At 43.8% G+C, this 20,376-nt stretch overlaps 1 protein-coding gene across 1 annotated transcript in view; it reads right to left on the bottom strand.

The window, feature by feature from the left end:
- LOC106592274 (fatty acid CoA ligase Acsl3) overlaps positions 1-14,700 on the bottom strand; it is a 45,256-nt gene extending 30,556 nt beyond the window's left edge. Inside the window, exons 1-2 of the mRNA XM_082955542.1 lie at positions 14,536-14,700; positions 518-1,128 (exon numbers count right to left, since the gene is read on the bottom strand). Of these exons, the coding sequence (XP_082811668.1) occupies positions 518-889 (372 nt within the window). The 5' untranslated portion in view covers positions 890-1,128; positions 14,536-14,700. The remainder of the gene's footprint in view (positions 1-517; positions 1,129-14,535) is intronic.
- Between the last annotated feature and the right edge of the window lie 5,676 nt (positions 14,701-20,376).

A 20,376-nucleotide genomic window follows, 5' to 3' on the forward strand; every position in this document is an offset into this window, starting at 1 on the left:
AACAGTGGTGATACTGTCCTCTACTGGTATAACAGTGGTACTGCACACACCCAGACCTGGCACAGGCCAGGCTAATGCACATTCACACAGTGTCAGTGAAACAATGACAACATTTAAATACATTTATTCAACGTGTTTTTCACTGTAAGTCTCATTGTTTAGGAAGTCAAGAGGTGGCCAAGCACACTCCATTGTTTTATTACAGCAACATGAGTTTCAACAGCACTGTGATTAGACTAGTGGGATTAGCCTGAGGATTGCTGTGTAATTAAGTCACACACACACACAGCGACAGTGTTTTAGATTGGCCTATATTCTGTATGTTGGTGAGCTGTGTGAGGTGACGTGAGGCCTTTCTGTTGGGCAAGAGAGGTGTGTTTTGTATGAGTGACTGTTCTCTCCTGTTTTGGCTAGACTGACTTGGCAGAACAAGGTCTTGTGTTTTCACTGCAAACAGAAAACACACCTGAGTTTCTTGCCCAACAGAAAGTCCTCACGCTGTCCTTCCTGTCCTCACCTTCTTGAAGAACTTTCCGTTGCTCTGCCTCTCATCCTCCTCCATGACTACCTCTCTGGTGCCCAGGCAGTCTCTGTCAGGGAACCTTCTAGATGCGTCCTCAAACACCTTATCCAGTGTGTCCACCCCAGGGTGCAGGGACGACACCAGCCTCTTGGTGGCGCCCATGGCCCTGTAGGGCCCCGCGGGGCGACCCGTCACAGACCGGGCCTTGAGTCTCTGAGCCCGCTCCTGTTCTGAGCCGAGGCCTGCGTCTGATTCTGACACAGAGCTGAAGAGGTAGGAGGGGATGAAGGCTAGGACAGAGTACAGCCACACCGTCACCTGGAAGAGCAGCAGCAGCACTGGGTTCAGATCCTCTTTCAGCTTCATCCTGACTGGGTGTGTGTGAGTGAGTGGGGAGGGGGGTGGAAGGTGGGGGTGGGTTGCAAGGCTTATGCTCTGAGCAGGTAGTTTATCACTGAGACAGCTCCTCTAACCCTGAGATGTGAATGGTAGGAGAGAGAATGATGGGTCGTAATCCTGCTACCACTGACGGGGGAAGTTATTCATTTCCTGGTCCTTCTTCTTCTGCTCTTTTGTGTGATGACAATGGCAGCAGCACCTTACGCCTAGACAAGAGACGACAAAAAAACAACATTCGAACATAGTACGAGAATATGCTATTTATAACATGTCTATCGTATGTTAGCTACAATTCCTTTGACAGCATCTGAGCTTTTTAACCCAACAGTCAGCAGACTCCATACTCTAAGATAATAGGTTTTAATGGATTCTTCTCATGTTTTAGTGGGGGTTTCTCAAGCATCCACCAATGGTAATGCATAGCATGATGGCTTGGCCTACATAATAAGACAGACAGCTGTGTGCTGTAGGCTACAGCTCTGCCTGAATGCTCTTCACTCACTCACTGTCCCCCTGCAGCCAGCCAGAATGCTGGAGCTCAGAGCTCCCTATCTAACCCCATCTCCCACACAGCACTGTACAGCATGCTCTCTCTATCACTAACCATCAAGGCATAGACACAGACAGACAGACAGCAGACTGACTATGACAGGAAAAAGAGATAGAAAGAAAGAGAGAAAGTGTGACAGCGTGAGAGGGAAGGGAAAGAGAGAAAGAGAAAATATATTGTGTGAGAGGGAAAGAGATGGAGGGAGAGTGAAGGGAGGGGTTGGGTTATGTGTGAGAGAAAGGCCTAAGGAACATGCGTCTTTTACCCCCATGTACCCATTACAACCCACGATGCAATGACAGATGACAGGGGGAGAGAGAGAGAGAGAGAGAGAGAGAGAGAGAGAGAGAGAGAGAGAGAGAGAGAGAAAGAGACTGAGAGAGAGACAGACACAGAGAGAGACAGAGAAAGAGAGACAGAGAAAGAGAGACAGAGAAAGAGAGTGATAGAGAGACAGAGAGAGAGTGATAGAGATACAGAGAGAGAGAGACAGAGAGAGAGAAAGAGGGAGAGAGAGAGACTAAAGAGAGGGAGAGAGAGAAATAGAGTGATAGAGACAGAGAGAGAGACAGAGAAAGAGAGGGAGAGAGAGAGAGAAAGAAAGGGAGAGAGAGGGAGAAAGAGAGAGAAAGAAAGAAAGAAAGAAAGAAAGAAAGAAAGAAAGAAAGAAAGAAAGAAAGAAAGAAAGAAAGAAAGAAAGAAAGAAAGAAAGAAAGAAAGAAAGAAAGAAAGGGAGAGAGAGAGAGAGAGAGGGCTGTGGGGGTGAGGAAGAAAGAAAAGAGGGGGCTGACACTGAGTCATGGTAACTCAGAATGGATTTCAACACAAATCCTCAACTGAGTGAAAGGTGCGTTACTACTGTATATCAGATTTAAAACAAATGTGTGTTAAAATTTCACTGAAAGGGATTCTGTGTGTGACATGTGAGGATTATGTCTGTGAAATAGGGTATGTGTGTGTGTGTGTGTTAACAGGGATGACGATAGCTACCTCCAACTCGTGAGGATAGTAGAGATGGGTAACTGTCCATGGCACTGGAAGCCATGCTCCTCCTCCCTCTCCATGGCCATCTTTGATGGTTCCCCCAAAGAGGCTAAAGACATTGAGCTACAAATTACAGCGATGATATGCTATCCTGCATGGTTGGGCGCTAATGCTGTGCCATGTCTGTCCCTGTTGCACATTTTCTAGGTAATTTCCCTAGCCACTGATCAATAGCATTGTCCTGCTGCTCAAACTCACTCTGTAACTCTCTGTCCTTCAGACATGAGCTTCAACTGAGAAATACTAACAAACAATAAATCCTACCAACACACACACTTCCACTGAATTAAACCTAGACCACAGCAGACTATTTTAGCAGCAGTCATCCATTATTCATATGAGAGAGCTGCTCATCTTCAACTCCTCTCCAGCAGCACGACATTCTTCTCCCATCCTTCCAAAACACACCCACACCCTATCCCCTCTCCAAAACGCTCCCTAAAGGCTCAGGAATAACCCAGAGTGAGACAGCAGAGCTCTGCCAGCAACTCCCATTATCATCTCTCGGTGCTGTACAATTACCCAGCACACCTAGCAGTGTCAGAGGTCACTTACAGTCACTGTACTGGACCGATACACTGCTGAAGTTAATGACCGGGTCTCAGTTTCCTGTTCTTTCTCTATGGACATGTGGGAACACACACAATCTGGGTTTGTTGGAGTTTGTTTAAGTAGTCTTTTGTTTTCTTGGAGCTTATAGGAGTAGCCTTTGGGTTTCTTGGAGTTTGTTGGAGTAGTCTTGGAGTTTGTTGGAGTAGTCTTGGGTTTTGTTGGAGTAGTCTTGGGGTTTGTTGGAGTAGTCTTGGGGTTTCTTGGAGTTGTCTTGGGGTTTGTTGGGGTAGTTGTTGGGTTTCTTTGAGTTTGTTAGAATAGTCTTGGTGTGTCTTGGAGTAGTCTTGGGGTTTGTTGGAGTAGTCTTGGGGTTTCTTGGAGTAGTCATTGGGTTTCTTTGAGTTTGTTAGAATAGTCTTGGTGTTTCTTGGAGTAGTCTTTGGGTTTGTTGGAGTTTGTTGGTGTAGTCTTGGTGTTTCTTGGAGTAGTCTTTGGGTTTGTTGGAGTTTGTTGGAGTAGTCTTTGGGTTTGTTGGAGTTTGTTGGTGTAGTCTTTGGGTTTGATGGAGTTTGTTGGAGTAGTCTTGGGGTTTCTTGGCCTAGTCTTGTGGTTTGTTGGAGTAGTCTTTGGGTTTGTTGGAGTAGTCTTGGGGTTTCTAGGAGTAGTCTTGGGGTTTCTTGGGGTAGTCTTTTATAGACTTGGGGTTTGTTAGAGTAATCTAATGGGTTTGTTGGAGTTTGTTGGAGTAGTCTTGGGGTTTCTTAAAGTTTGTTGGAGTAGTCTTGGGGTTTGTTGGGGTAGTCATTGGGTTTCTTGGAGTTTGCTGGAGTAGTCTTGGGGTTTCTTGGAGTAGTCTTTGGGTTTGTTGGAGTAGTCTTTGGGTTTCTTGGAGTAGTCTTGGGGTTTCTTGGAGTAGTCTTTGGGTTTGTTGGAGTGGTCTTTGGGTTTCTTGGAGTAGTCTTGGGGTTTCTTGGGATAGTCTTTTTGTATAGTCTTGGGGTTTGTTAGAGTAGTCTAATGGGTTTGTTGGAGTAGTGTTTGGGTTTCTTGGAGTAGTCTTTGGTTTTCTTGGAATTTGTTGGAGTAGCCTTTGGGTTTCTTGGAGTTTGTTGGAGTAGTCTTGGAGTTTGTTGGAGTAGTCTTGGGGTTTGTTGGAGTAGTCTTGGGGTTTCTTGGAGTAGTCTTGGGGTTTGTTGGGGTAGTCGTTGGGTTTCTTTGACTTTGTTAGAATAGTCTTGGTGTTTCTTGGAGTAGTCTTTGGGTTTGTTGGAGTAGTCTTGGGGTTTGTTGGAGTAGTCTTTGGGTTTCTTGGAGTTGTCTTGGGGTTTGTTGGGGTAGTCGTTGGGTTTCTTTGAGTTTGTTAGAATAGTCTTGGTGTTTCTTGGAGTAGTCTTTGGGTTTGTTGGAGTAGTCTTGGGTTTTGTTGGAGTAGTCTTGGGTTTTGTTGGAGTAGTCTTGGGGTTTGTTGGGGTAGTCTTGGGGTTTCTTGGCGTAGTCTTGGGGTTTGTTGGGGTAGTCGTTGGGTTTCTTTGAGTTTGTTAGAATAGTCTTGGTGTTTCTTGGAGTAGTCTTTGGGTTTGTTGGAGTAGTCTTGGGGTTTGTTGGAGTAGTCTTTGGGTTTCTTGGAGTTGTCTTGGGGTTTGTTGGGGTAGTCGTTGGGTTTCTTTGAGTTTGTTAGAATAGTCTTGGTGTTTCTTGGAGTAGTCTTTGGGTTTGTTGGAGTAGTCTTGGGTTTTGTTGGAGTAGTCTTGGGTTTTGTTGGAGTAGTCTTGGGGTTTGTTGGAGTAGTCTTGGGGTTTCTTGGAGTAGTCTTGGGGTTTGTTGGGGTAGTCGTTGGGTTTCTTTGAGTTTGTTAGAATAGTCTTGGTGTTTCTTGGAGTAGTCTTTGGGTTTGTTGGAGTTTGTTGGAGTCATCTTGGGGTTTCTTGGCCTAGTCTTGTGGTTTGTTGGAGTAGTCTTTGGGTTTGTTGGAGTAGTCTTGGGGTTTCTAGGAGTAGTCTTTGGGTTTGTTGGAGTAGTCTTGTGGTTTGTTGGAGTAGTCTTTGGGTTTGTTGGAGTAGTCTTGGGTTTTTTTGGAGTTTGTTGGAGTCGTCTTGGGGTTTCTAGGAGTAGTCTTTGGGTTTCTTGGCCTAGTCTTGTGGTTTGTTGGAGTAGTCTTTGGGTTTGTTGGAGTAGTCTTGGGGTTTCTAGGAGTAGTCTTTGGGTTTGTTGGAGTAGTCTTGTGGTTTGTTGGAGTAGTCTTTGGGTTTGTTGGAGTAGTCTTGGGGTTTCTAGGAGTAGTCTTTGGGTTTGTTGGAGTAGTCTTGGGGTTTGTTGGAAAAGTCTTTGGGTTTGTTGGAGTAGTCTTGGGGTTTGTTGGAGTAGTCTTGTGGTTTCTTGGGGTAGTCTTTTATAGACTTGGGGTTTGTTAGAGTAATCTAATGGTTTTGTTGGAGTTTGTTGGAGTAGTCTTGGGGTTTCTTAAAGTTTGTTGGAGTAGTCTTGAGGTTTCTTAAAGTTTGTTGGAGTAGTCTTGGGGTTTCTTAAAGTTTGTTGGAGTAGTCTTTGGGTTTGTTGGAGTTTGTTGGAGTAGTCTTGGGGTTTCTTAAAGTTTGTTGGAGTAGTCTTGAGGTTTCTTAAAGTTTGTTGGAGTAGTCTTGGGGTTTCTTAAAGTTTGTTGGAGTAGTCTTGGGTTTTTTTGGAGTTTGTTGGAGTCGTCTTGGGGTTTCTTGGCCTAGTCTTGTGGTTTGTTGGAGTAGTCTTTGGGTTTGTTGGAGTAGTCTTGGGGTTTCTAGGAGTAGTCTTTGGGTTTGTTGGAGTAGTCTTGTGGTTTGTTGGAGTAGTCTTTGGGTTTGTTGGAGTAGTCTTGGGGTTTCTAGGAGTAGTCTTTGGGTTTGTTGGAGTAGTCTTGGGGTTTCTTAAAGTTTGTTGGAGTAGTCTTGGGGTTTTTTGGAGTTTGTTGGAGTCGTCTTGGGGTTTCTTGGCCTAGTCTTGTGGTTTGTTGGAGTAGTCTTTGGGTTTGTTGGAGTAGTCTTGGGGTTTCTAGGAGTAGTCTTTGGGTTTGTTGGAGTAGTCTTGTGGTTTGTTGGAGTAGTCTTTGGGTTTGTTGGAGTAGTCTTGGGGTTTCTAGGAGTAGTCTTTGGGTTTGTTGGAGTAGTCTTGGGGTTTCTTAAAGTTTGTTGGAGTAGTCTTGGGGTTTTTTGGAGTTTGTTGGAGTCGTCTTGGGGTTTCTTGGCCTAGTCTTGTGGTTTGTTGGAGTAGTCTTTGGGTTTGTTGGAGTAGTCTTGGGGTTTCTAGGAGTAGTCTTTGGGTTTGTTGGAGTAGTCTTGTGGTTTGTTGGAGTAGTCTTTGGGTTTGTTGGAGTAGTCTTGGGGTTTCTAGGAGTAGTCTTTGGGTTTGTTGGAGTAGTCTTGGGGTTTCTTAAAGTTTGTTGGAGTAGTCTTGGGGTTTTTTGGAGTTTGTTGGAGTCGTCTTGGGGTTTCTTGGCCTAGTCTTGTGGTTTGTTGGAGTCGTCTTGGGGTTTCTTGGCCTAGTCTTGTGGTTTGTTGGAGTAGTCTTTGGGTTTGTTGGAGTAGTCTTGGGGTTTCTAGGAGTAGTCTTTGGGTTTGTTGGAGTAGTCTTGTGGTTTGTTGGAGTAGTCTTTGGGTTTGTTGGAGTAGTCTTGGGGTTTCTAGGAGTAGTCTTTGGGTTTGTTGGAGTAGTCTTGGGGTTTCTTAAAGTTTGTTGGAGTAGTCTTGGGGTTTTTTGGAGTTTGTTGGAGTCGTCTTGGGGTTTCTTGGCCTAGTCTTGTGGTTTGTTGGAGTAGTCTTTGGGTTTGTTGGAGTAGTCTTGGGGTTTCTAGGAGTAGTCTTTGGGTTTGTTGGAGTAGTCTTGTGGTTTGTTGGAGTAGTCTTTGGGTTTGTTGGAGTAGTCTTGGGGTTTCTAGGAGTAGTCTTTGGGTTTGTTGGAGTAGTCTTGGGGTTTCTTAAAGTTTGTTGGAGTAGTCTTGGGGTTTTTTGGAGTTTGTTGGAGTCGTCTTGGGGTTTCTTGGCCTAGTCTTGTGGTTTGTTGGAGTAGTCTTTGGGTTTGTTGGAGTAGTCTTGGGGTTTCTAGGAGTAGTCTTTGGGTTTGTTGGAGTAGTCTTGGGGTTTGTTGGAGTAGTCTTGGGGTTTGTTGGAAAAGTCTTTGGGTTTGTTGGAGTAGTCTTGGGGTTTGTTGGAGTAGTCTTGTGGTTTCTTGGGGTAGTCTTTTATAGACTTGGGGTTTGTTAGAGTAATCTAATGCTTTTGTTGGAGTTTGTTGGAGTAGTCTTGGGGTTTCTTAAAGTTTGTTGGAGTAGTCTTGGGGTTTCTTAAAGTTTGTTGGAGTAGTCTTGGGGTTTCTTAAAGTTTGTTGGAGTAGTCTTTGGGTTTGTTGGAGTTTGTTGGAGTAGTCTTGGGGTTTCTTAAAGTTTGTTGGAGTAGTCTTGGGTTTTTTTGGAGTTTGTTGGAGTCGTCTTGGGGTTTCTTGGCGTCGTCTTGTGGTTTGTTGGAGTAGTCTTTGGGTTTGTTGGAGTAGTCTTGGGGTTTCTAGGAGTAGTCTTTGGGTTTGTTGGAGTAGTCTTGGGGTTTGTTGGAGTAGTCTTGTGGTTTGTTGGAGTAGTCTTTGGGTTTGTTGGAGTAGTCTTGGGGTTTGTTGGAGTAGTCTTGTGGTTTCTTGGGGGTAGTCTTTTATAGACTTGGGGTTTGTTAGAGTAATCTAATGGTTTTGTTGGAGTTTGTTGGAGTAGTTTTGGGGTTTCTTAAAGTTTGTTGGAGTAGACTTGGGGTTTCTTAAAGTTTGTTGGAGTAGTCTTGGGGTTTCTTAAAGTTTGTTGGAGTAGTCTTTGGGTTTGTTGGAGTTTGTTGGAGTAGTCTTGGGGTTTCTTAAAGTTTGTTGGAGTAGTCTTGGGTTTTTTTGGAGTTTGTTGGAGTCGTCTTGGGGTTTCTTGGCGTCGTCTTGTGGTTTGTTGGAGTAGTCTGGGTTTGTTGGAGTAGTCTTGGGGTTTCTAGGAGTAGTCTTTGGGTTTGTTGGAGTAGTCTTGGGGTTTGTTGGAGTAGTCTTGTGGTTTGTTGGAGTAGTCTTTGGGTTTGTTGGAGTAGTCTTGGGGTTTCTAGGAGTAGTCTTGGGGTTTCTTGGGGTTGCCTTCTATAGACTTCGGGTTTGTTAGAGTAGTCTAATGGTTTTGTTGGAGTTTGTTGGAGTAGTCTTGGGGTTTCTTAAAGTTTGCTGGAGTCGTCTTGGGGTTTGTTGGGGTAGTCTTTGGGTTTCTTCGAGTTTGCTGGAGTAGTCTTTGGGTTTCTTGGAGTAGTCTTGGGGTTTCTTGGGATAGTCTTTTTTATAGTCTTGGGGTTTGTTAGAGTAGTCTAATGGGTTTGTTGGAGTAGTGTTTGGGTTTCTTGGAGTAGCCTTTGGGTTTCTTGGAGATTGTTTGAGTAATCTTTGGTTTTCTTGGAATTTGTTGGAGTAGTCTTTGGGTTTCTTGGAGTTTGTTGGAGTAGTCTTTGGGGTTCTTGAAGTAGTCTTGGGGTTTGTTGTTGTAGTCTTGGGGTTTCTTGGAGTAGTTGTTGGGATAGTCTTGGGGTTGTCTTGGAGTTTGTTGGAGCAGTCTAATGGGGTTTGTTGGAGTTTGTTGGAGTAGTGTTTGGGATTCTTGTAGTTTGTTGGAGCAGTCTAATGGGTTTGTTGGAGTTTGTTGGAGTAGTGTTTGGGATTCTTGTAGTTTGTTGGAGCAGTCTAATGGGTTTGTTGGAGTTTGTTGGAGTAGTGTTTGGGATTCTTGTAGTTTGTTGGAGCAGTCTAATGGGTTTGTTGGAGTTTGTTGGAGTAGTGTTTGGGATTCTTGTAGTTTGTTGGTGTTGTCTAATGGGTTTGTTGGAGTTTGTTGGAGTAGTGTTTGGGATTCTTGTAGTTTGTTGGTGTTGTCTAATGGGTTTGTTGGAGTTTGTTGGAGTAGTGTTTGGGATTCTTGTAGTTTGTTGGTGTTGTCTAATGGGTTTGTTGGAGTTTGTTGGAGTAATCTGGGCTGCCACTGGAACCCAAGGTCAAAAGCATGGCGGCTGACATGAATAATTATTAGGCTAAAGTGAACTGTCCCAATCAGATCGGCTTAAGCTGATGACTCTGCATATTGGGAGGGAAGAATAAACAAAACATGACCGATAAAACATTAACTGTTTGCACCGTGGCATTCGAACTCATAACTTTGACCACACTTCCGTTATTGTTGTAATATTTGTCTAGCTAGCAATAAAATGGATGATTAAACTTCTTTCATGTGTGACTGTTCCAGTGGTTGGATACACTGAGTGACCGATGCCTTTTCTGTCTGCGACTGGGTAATGACTTATAACATCACACAGGAGAAGGGGCTAACCACTGTGGGAGGGGCTGTCTGGTATTAAAACACAAGTGAGATTGACTGTACAGGTGACAGGTGAGAGTACAAAGGTAGTGTTGTATGAGGAGGAGAGGAGGCTGTGTCACACCGTGACTTGACCCATGTGTGAGCCGTGCCAGGTGCCCAGCGTACTAAGACTCAGAACAAAGACCTGGTGAAGGAGGCCATGAGGAGACCTGGTGAAGGAGGCCATGAGGAGACCTGGTGAAGGAGGCCATGAGGAGACCTGGTGAAGGAGGCCATGAGGAGACCTGGTGAAGGAGGCCATGAGGAGACCTGGTGAAGGAGGCCATGAGGAGACCTGGTGAAGGAGGCCATGAGGAGACCTGGTGAAGGAGGCCTTGAGGAGACCTGGTGAAGGAGGCCATGAGGAGACCTGGTGAAGGAGGCCATGAGGAGACCTGGTGAAGGAGGCCATGAGGAGACCTGGTGAAGGAGGCCATGAGGAGACCTGGTGAAGGAGGCCATGAGGAGACCTGGTGAAGGAGGCCATGAGGAGACCTGGTGAAGGAGGCCATGAGGAGACCTGGTGAAGGAGGCCATGAGGAGACCTGGTGAAGGAGGCCATGAGGAGACCTGGTGAAGGAGGCCATGAGGAGACCTGGTGAAGGAGGCCATGAGGAGACCTGGTGAAGGAGGCCATGAGGAGACCTGGTGAAGGAGGCCATGAGGAGACCTGGTGAAGGAGGCCATGAGGAGACCTGGTGAAGGAGGCCTGACTAACAAGTCAAACCTCTCTCTCGCTCTCTTCCACTCAATTCTCCCCCTCTCTCCAGCAGACGGGTGAGGCTGCAGGTCACGAGCCCTGTTTTGGAACTCACACTTGCGATAGGAGCAGGCACGACAGGCTAAAATGACATTTTATTTGTACTAGGTTTTTTGGTCCATTAATATTAGTATTTTCCAAAAAGTTATGAAAATGTATATATTCGTTAGTTTATCATACTACCGTCATCAAAATGGTGAATTGTAACCACTTTAAATGGACATACATCCATAATTTCAAAGCTCACTCCATTGAATTACACATAATTTAAAAGGCTATTTTAAAGAGAATGTTGTCTAAATAGGTGTTTGTCATTTGGTAGTCTAAATTCCTTGTCTTTAACTGCCATTTCCCAACTATATTTTCAAACTCATTTTTCTCTGCTTCATGCATCTGCATTCCCCAAATTTTGTACGGTTATCCTTAGATGTATTTTCCAGACTTATACATAGGGAACTGTTGACAGGTTGTCAAATGTTTATTCTAGATTACATTTTCTTCTGAAAAATGCACCAAAACTACATTTCACATACCTTTCTTTAGTGTTTTACAGATAGAAAGAAAAAAATATGTATTTCTTCACAATCGGTTATTATGTGTAAGTCCTGTCCTGGAGTGTCTTATCAAAAGGAAACCAAAATATTTAGGCTGACTTCTTCCTGTGTCCAGAAAAAAGGATTTGCATGATATGCTAATATTTAATGAGATATCACCTAATTTGCATATTTTAATGAAATATTTCTGTCAGAATTATACAAAAAAATAATATTTGTGTCCACATTCAAATTGATTGTGATATGATTAAGGGGGGATACCCTATTAGGGAGTGATAAGTCCATTATAAAGCTTCAACCAATAGAACAATCAAAAGAACATCAAGAATGAATCGGGGGGGGGGGACAATTGGTCAATAATTGAGCTTTGTGTAACAGGGCAGAAGCTTTGGAAATGGAGTACGAACATAACACAGTGGATTAATTCAGTAATATCTTGCCATCCCTCCTCCCATAGTTGGTGGGCAGGCAGGCAGGCCACAGTAAGAGTGAATCACTGCTTCCTTAAACGATTGTGAATGGGGCCTTTTGTGTGACCAACACCACCCTCTCCTCTCGCCTCCGCAGGCAGTCCTCCTGGAGAAAGCTCAAAGTCACCATTGTGCCAGTAGCCCAGCACACCACATAGTGCCACATCTAGGAAGACCACTGGAGGGGTCAGACTGTGTGTGTGTGTGTGTGTGTGTGTGTGTGTGTGTGTGTGTGTGTGTGTGTGTGTGTGTGTGTGTGTGTGTGTGTGTGTGTGTGTGTGTGTGTGTGTGTGTGTGCGTGTGTGCGTGCGTGTGCGTGCGTGTGTACGTGTGCGTGTGTGTATGCAGACATCTCCAAATAATGGCGTAAGCATACTTGAAAAGCTTTGAGTAAGCATGATTTCACTGAAAGTGATAAGACAACACACAATGGAATGGATATGTGGCTCAGACTACAGCTTTTCTTCTTAAGGTCTGAGGGGTAGCAGAAGCAAGCAACCAGACAGTAAACATACCAGACAACCACCAAAACAACTAGCCTAATCTGAAACTAAGGGTTCTCTATGATATCTTCCTTTCTCTGCCATCTCCCTCACTGCTGAGTGTAGGATACATGAGCCTGGACGCAGGGCTGCAGGCCATCTCCCTCACTGCTGAGTGTAGGATACATGAGCCTGGACGCAGGGCTGCAGGCCATCTCCCTCACTGCTGAGTGTAGGATACATGAGCCTGGACGCAGGGCCTCACTGCTGAGTGTAGGATACATGAGCCTGGATGCAGGGCTGCAGGCCATCTCCCTCACTGCTGAGTGTAGGATACATGAGCCTGGATGCAGGGCAGACCATGACATTGACCCTATCTATGCCATGCTGACAAGCTGATAGACCTCAAACTTCTGGTTCAACCAAAAGATATAACCATACCCTCTGGTGAATGATATAGGCCTATGACAAACCCTCTGAAACCTATTACATAAAAAGAATGCTCCACAGAAGAACGCTCCACAGAAGAACGCTCCACAGAAGAACACTCCCCAGAAGAACACTCCCCAGAAGAACACTCCCCAGAAGAACACTCCCCAGAAGAACGCTCCACAGAAGAACACTCCCCAGAAGAACACTCCCCAGAAGAACGCTCCACAGAAGAACACTCCCCAGAAGAACACTCCCCAGAAGAACACTCCCCAGAAGAACACTCCCCAGAAGAACACTCCCCAGAAGAACACTCCCCAGAAGAACGCTCCACAGAAGAACACTCCCCAGAAGAACACTCCCCAGAAGAACGCTCCACAGAAGAACACTCCCCAGAAGAACACTCCCCAGAAGAAAGCTACTGCAGACAGAAACATGGCATAAGAGACAAGGGCGTAAAACTGTGCATCTGTATGCACACATCCTATCGGACCATCCCTGGCAGACAATAGATGCACTGTGTATAAGTACAAGCTCTCTCCAATAGACCACCCTGATTTGATTATAGTTGCTACAAGCCAAGTAAATGACTTCAGCAGTACAAACAAGCTTAACAGTTGACAAGATATTCACAACTTGAGTGCACAACATTTGTCAATGGTACAGTTCAAACTTTGTCAACCAAAATGTTGATTATGGTGTCCATACTAGGGTTGGGGATATTACAATATAATCGTAAATCAACGATGTTTGACAAAAATCGTCATGATATTGTGATGTGACAGACGATAGTTTTATATATTTGTATTTTTTTACAGACAATAGTTTAACCTATTTGAATATGACTGGCACCTCCGGAGTCGGGCAGCGCACAACAGTGCAGCTCACAGCCGGGCGACACGCCAAATGACCTATTCCTATTTGCCATAGACTTTCTCAATAGATATGTAGGTAGACTTAGCCTAATAGTAACATAATGCAAGAGCAGGCCTACAACGTACACTCTAAAAATTAGGGGTTCAACAACGGTTCTCCTAAGATCCTTCAAGTTTTTCAAAGAACCTTAGGGTTCTTAGCACTGAAAGTTGCCCCCAAAAGGTTCTTCCAAGAACCCCATAGGAGGTGGGGTTCATCGAGGAACCTCCTTAGTTGGAGGGGGTTCTTACAGGAACCTAAGTGCCCAACTGAAACACTTGGATTTGAATTTGAATGGACAGCAGGTGCAGACACTTAAGTGACAAATGTAAAGATCTCCTCAATTTAAGGTAAGGGTTGTCCCTTGTATGAACTAAATTGATATTGTTTTATGATTATACCATCTATTATTAATAATAATATTAATAACAGGGGTGGGAGTTAAAAAATTTACCCCAAAAGTTTCTTTGAGGATACATTAAAAGTGGTTCTTTGAAGAATCATTTTAAAGAGTTCTTCAAAGAACTTATAGTGGTTCCTCTACAGTCTCAATTTGAAGAACCCCTAAAGGATACTCCAGGAACATTTTCTTTTTAGAGTGTATGTAGATTGTATGTCTGATGATCAAGGGCCTTTTGCAGCGGACACTCCGTTGTCTGGCTTGTTTTAAAAGCTTAATTTCCCTTTTTGTCCCAATCCTCATTTTACTTTAACGTGACTTGTTGGTCTAAGCATATCTTCCATGTTCAACTTTCAAATGAATCTAGGAGGCCAGTAACAGAGATCTATCTCAGAAAGTTGTTTGTGAATAGCTTAAATAAAAACATGACATTGTAATAATGAAAGAGAACCAACAATTGCTAAATATAATAATCGAATGGGAAATGTAAACAAATCTTATACGTTTCTGGCCTCCACTTGACCAAAGCTTTAGGAAAAACAAATTGTGTACACCAGAAAATCCTTGCAAAACTAACATCCAATAATATAGGCCTACACTAAATAAAAATGTAATTCAATACAATTTGCAGTAAACATTTGGATTCTGTTCTATTCTGTCAGATAATGAACAAAGGCACATCAGCAAGTAATTATTTATGGAATTATGAATTAAAATCAATGTTAAACTTATTTTTGACCATTTGAAGTCACTGCTGAGAAATGTTATCTGCAAGGTGTGCCATTTGTACACTCAGCCAGCCAGCAACGGGGATAATGAAAATCATTTTAAAAAGGGAGTAAAAATGGCCGAGCAGAGAAGATACAGACTTGTCAAAAAGCCATTATCTCCTATCTGGAATATATATTATGTAGCTTACAGATAACAATTTACTCTAGGTGACCAGGACGCTCAGTCTTCCATCCTCTGCTCTGCCCCGTAGCCTACCGCGCGCAGCAACTGGCTGGATGCACAGAATCAAGCACATCTGGACCGCGCGCATCACCGAGAAAGAATACTTTATCAAGACACTTACCTTGAATAAAACAGATGGTGTATCAGCGACGAAAGGGAAAGCGTTCTTTTATTTCACGAATTTGGTATACAATTGCACGAATTGCAATTGAATTCCCGCATCGTCTGTCTGATGATATTGGTCGCTGCTCTCAGCCCAGCAGTGACAGGCGCGTCGTCATGGTATCATTGCACAGGAGGCATTCCCTGGCTTGTGATTGGACTCGATGAGGTGGCGCGTGCTGAGGGCCGGTAGGTGATGGAAATGAAAGGTTACTCTCAGTCAGAGCGCACTGAGTGGAAGCTGAGAAGTGTTTCAGACAGTAGCCTACTGTCATAATAAAACGTCGGGTATATACTGTATTAGACAGACTACACATAGGTTTGTCAATGGTCGGGTTTTTGTACCGCAGAGTGAAGTCATACATATGTGCATGATGCTGCTTTGGGGACACGTGTCGGATTAGATCAACCGTCAAATTCAATCACACCGGTCAGCAGGGATGTCACCACAGTTTCAGAACATTCGGCGCTCAGCCACTGATGTATAGGGCTCAGCCCATTGTCTGATGATAGATGGCTTCACTCCTGCAATAGCTCGTCCCTCAACTGATCTGTCTTGTAGGAGGTGGAATTCAGCTCTAAAAATCGAGATTTCCCTTCTTTTTAAAAAAAAAATAACTCTCGTTAGCTAGGACTCACTGGCAACTAGTACTTTGGCAAAACATGCTCGATCAGCTGAGCAAACTTCTGTAGCTAGCAGCCTAGTGCAAGCTTGTTTGAATGGCCATAGAGTAGCTAGTGCTAATGTTCTTTACCATTCGGCCATCAGATTTCACCAATGCTCCTTATAGGACACATCACTGCACTCTATACTCCTCTGTAAACTGGTCATCTCTGTATACCCGCTGCAAGACCCACTGATTGATGCTTTTTATAAAACCCTCTTAGGCCTCACTCCCCCCCTATCTGAGATACCTACTGCAGCCCTCATCCTCCACATACAACACCTGTTCTGCCAGTCACATTCTGTTAAAGGTCCCCAAAGCATACACATCCCTGGGTCGCTCCTCTATTCAGTTCGATGCAGCTAGCGACTGGAACGAGCTGCAACAAACACTCAAACTGGACAGTTTTATCTCAATCTCTTCATTCAAAGACTCAGTCATGGACACTCTTACTGACAGTTGTGGCTGCTTTGTGTGATGTATTGTTGTCGCTACCTTCTTGCCCTTTGTGCTGTTGTCTGTGCCCAATAATGTTTGTACCATGTTTTGTGCTGCTACCATGTTGTGTTGCTACCATGTTGTTGTTATGTTGTGTTTCTACCATGCTGTGTTGTCATGTGTTGCTGCCTTGCTGTGTTGTTGTCTAGGGTCTCTCTTTATGTAGTGGTGTGTTGTCTCTCTTGTTGTGATGTGTGTTTTGTCCTATATTTATATTGTATTTATTTTATTTTTAATCCCAGGCCCCGTCCCCGCAGGAGGATGCCTTTTGGTAGGCTGTCATTGTAAATAACAATTTGTTCTTAACTGACTTGCCTAGTTAAATATAAAAACATTGTAGTTTGCCAGGTTGTTGATAAAGTTGTACTACAGCAAAGTTAAGGGACTGTTCTCAGAAATCAGTAAGCATGCAGTGCTATAGAACTAGGTGCACCAATCACAGCAGAACAGATATCATATTTGCGGGTCGAGTTTTCTTTTTAATTTTCTTAAATTTTAGTAATTTAGCAGACGCTCTTATCCAGAGCGACTTACAGTAGTGAATGCATACATTTCAATTCATACATGTTTGTTTTTTTTCCTGTACTGGTCCCCCGTGGGAATCGAACCCACAACCCTGGCGTTGCAAACACCATTGCAAACACCATGCTCTACCAACTGAGCCGTGCAATTCCACATCATTTTACACAACTGGAGACATTAGAAGGATCTTTTTTAATAGCACACAACTGGCCAAAATGACAGGCTACTCTAACACTGACATAGGCTACTGAAATCAATAAAATGAAGAACCCTGTCTTAAATGCCAATGAAAAGAGTGGAGACAAATTTTACAGTATGAGGAAATTATAGTCCACAAACCTTCCAGGGGCATTGACACATCTAAACTGTTTTTCCAGCAATTGTATTTTGAAATATTGCAAAAGGCCTTTTAGCTGCTGCCTGCTGTTCATTGACAGCCACAACTCAACAATCAGCTGTCTGATATTTTCCAGTCATGCGACCCAATTGCAGGTGCTGCCAACAGTAGGCTTACATGTGCCTACTTTTATCATGATGTGATAAAACACAATCCACAGCATTTAAAAAAAAACATCTATTGATCCTCTGTGGCTAAATTATGTTCTTGTGTAGTATTTTCAATGATTTCATTTATTTATGTACAGACAGGAGTTATTATAGTATTTGACAAATTCATTTCAATGTATCTGCAGCACCAACATGGCACCTTCCCAGGCTGTTTTCTTCCATACGCTGTGCTCTCTCCAATGCCCAAAAATCAACACTTTGTATTAGTGATTCAATGGATTGTGGTCAGTAATCCCATATGAGGTTATTGTGTAGGGATACGTAGGCCTAGTGTTAAAATGCTATTTCAAGTAAATCAAATCAGCAAGCAGCCTACAATTACCAGTGAATAACTTCAGTAAGTCAATGAACAAGTGTTTCTATCTAATCACTTTTTCCCCTGTTTAGCCAATAGTGGTTTTAGCTCAGTTGTTATAGAAACGATGTGGGCCCAGTGGCATTTTTAACCATTGTAGCACAGAGACCGCACCAAGTTTATATGCTTATAAGGCTAATAAGAAAATCTTTCAAATGACTTGAATAGCCTATGGGAAAAATGTAAAAATGTGTATTTGCGTCTGTAGGCTAAGTGACTGAAAAGCATCAGAAAAGTATTGGAAAGTTCAGGAAAACATCATGGAAGCTCATCAGGTATTAAGCCTAATTGTGTGTGTAGAGAAGATCTGCATTGCTTTCAATTGTGGTTGTCACAGTCCCTTTAGATTCGTTTTTTATTCAGTCACGTGCACCACATCGCAGATGTAATTGCAGTGTACAGTGAAATTCTTAAACTCCAAGCTCCAGCAGTGCAGGTGTGAATGAAACAATAATAGTAAACATAATAATACATACTAATAGTACTACTACTACTACTAACAATTATAATAAACACATGTTTACAACTGTGACAATGACATTAAGGACAGCTGTGCTTTCCATGACCTAGACTGACCAGGAAAGTCCAGGTGAAAGCTATGATCTCTTATTGATGTCACTTGTTAAATCCACTTCAATCAGCGTAGATGAAGGGGAGGAGACAGGTTAAAGAAGGATTTTTAAGTCTTGATACAATTGAGACGGATTGTGTAGGCTGGGTGTGCCATTCACAGGGTGAATGGGCAAGACAAAATATTTAAGTGCCTTTGAACAGGGTATGGTAGTAGGTGCCAGGCTCACCGATTTGAGTGTTTCAAGAACTGCAACGCTATCATGGATTCTGGCCCATGATGACTACAATGTTTCCTACACTTGCATCAACTTGGCTGGATGTCCTTTGGGTGGTGACCCATTGTTGATACACACGGTAAACTATTGAGTGTGAAAAACCCAGGAGTCAATTAACAGCATTGTCACATATTCATTCCTCTTGTCCAGGTGTGTGAGGGCAATGACTACCAACCCGTAGCACTCACTTCCGTCATCATGAAGAGTCTTGTCAAAGACCACATCACCACCTCCCTCCCCAACACACTCGACCCTCTCCAATTTGACTACCGCCCAACAGATCCATGGACGGTGTGTTGGGGAGGGAGGTGGTGATGTGGTCTTTGACAAGACTCTTCATGATGACGGAAGTGAGTGCTACGGGTTGGTAGTCATTCAGTTCAGTTACTTTCCCTTTCTTGGGCACTGGGATGATAGTGGACATCTTGAAGCAGGTGGGTTAACGGCCTGAGCTAGAGAGAGATTGAAAATGTCCAAAAACAACTAACTGATTTGCACATGCTCTGAAGGGGACGGCTAGGGATGCCGTCTGGGTCGGCAGCATTGCGAGGCTTAACATTAATGACTTCCATACGTCCTCCGTGGAGACCGTAAGCACGTAGCCCTTGTTGTCCTCAGGGGCTCTCGGCAGCTCAGAATAGTTTTCCTCGAAGCGTGAGAAAAAGGTGTTTAGCTTGTCCGGTAGGGGGGTGTTGGTGTCCGCCACATGACTGGCTTTCTTTTTGTAATCCATAATTGTTAGAAGCCCCTGCCATATATGCCTCGTATCCGACCCGCTGAATTGCTCCTCCACTTTGTCCCTATACTTGTGTTTCGCCATCTTGATCGATCTGCGTAGGTCGTATTTGTACGTTTAACCATACAATTGTTCTCGGTCACCTTGCCGTGTTAATAAGCAGCATCTCTCTCTTTCCCAACAAGGCTGCCATCAATCCACGGTTTTTGATTCAGATAAGTGTATAAAGACACCATCGGTATCACATCATCTATGCATTTATGCATCATCATCTATGCACTCCGACGACTGAGTTGGCGTATTCATTGATGTTATCCCCAGAGGCGACCCAGAATATATTCCAGTTCATATGATCAAAACAGTCTTGGAGCATGGAATCTTATTGGTCAGACCAACGTTGTGTAGACTTGACCACAGGAACTTCCTTCTTGAGTCTTTGTTTGAAGGCGGGGAGGAGCAAAATGGAGTCATGATCAGATTTGCCAAAAGAAGGAAGGGAGATGGCCTTATACCCGTATCGAAAAGGTGTGTAACAGTGGTTCAGCGTAGAATCTCTGCGAGTTGGACAGTCAATGGGATGATTGTAATTCGGGAGCACGGTTCGGGAAATTACTTTTGTTAAAGTCCCCTGTGACAATGAACACTGCCTTTTATACACGGCCTCCAGTTTATTCAGGGTCCAATGAAGAACTTTAAAAGCATTTATTTAGTTCATTCGCTTGGTTTTTGGTGCATTAGGGGGTTCTTGGGGGTGGGGAATGGAATTAATTTTATTTTTTATTTTTCTTCTTGGGGGACTGTGGGAGGGGTCTCAAATGGTTGAGGGACAGCTATTGGGGAACTGTGGGGGGATCTTGGAGGGTTCGGGTTCACGTTTTTTGGCCTGGTGGGAGATCTGTCAACGTGCCCTTGAGCAGGGCATTGACCCTGGATGCTTCTGTGTGTTGCTCTGAATGGGAGTCTGTTGGATGACTGGTATGATGTAGTTGTTGAGCGGTTTCACTGCAAGTATATTGTATGTTTCGGATATTCAATAAAAAACATTTTTTTAAAGCATTTATGGGGTTGGCTTGGGGCGGGATGTACACAGTCACGGAGATAATCCCTGAGAACTCTCTCGGAAGTTAAAAGGGTAAGATTTGATGACCATGTATTCCAAGTCAGGAGAGCAGAAGCTCGCAAGTTCCTGTACGTTTTCCCCATCGCACCACTTGTTATTAGTCATAAAGCAGAGCCCTCTGCCTTTATTCTTGCAAGAGAGAGCACTCTGGAAGGAGATCCTCACACTAAATTTTGTCAAGTTTACTCACTAATGATTGAACATTGGGGAGTTGTAAGCTCGGTAATGGAGGACTGGTCGCCCGGGGTCTCAATCTCACTAAGACTCCCTCACGTCTGCCTCTCCATTGGTGCCTTCATTTCCTACTCTCCAGTAAGGCTCCCAGGCAAACTGGCACCTCACCGAAGAAGCTAGACCATTGTTCCATTGTTCCGCTGTTTCTGGGAATTCGGGAAGGTCAGGTGGACGGTGAGTACCCAGCGATTCATATTCCAATAGTTCTATCCGGGTGTATGAAGTAATGCACAAAACAAATTGCGTAAGAACATA

Source organism: Salmo salar, chromosome 09, assembly GCF_965601325.2.
Source record: "Salmo salar chromosome 09, fSalSal1, whole genome shotgun sequence".
NCBI classification, from domain to species: Eukaryota; Metazoa; Chordata; class Actinopteri; order Salmoniformes; family Salmonidae; genus Salmo; species Salmo salar.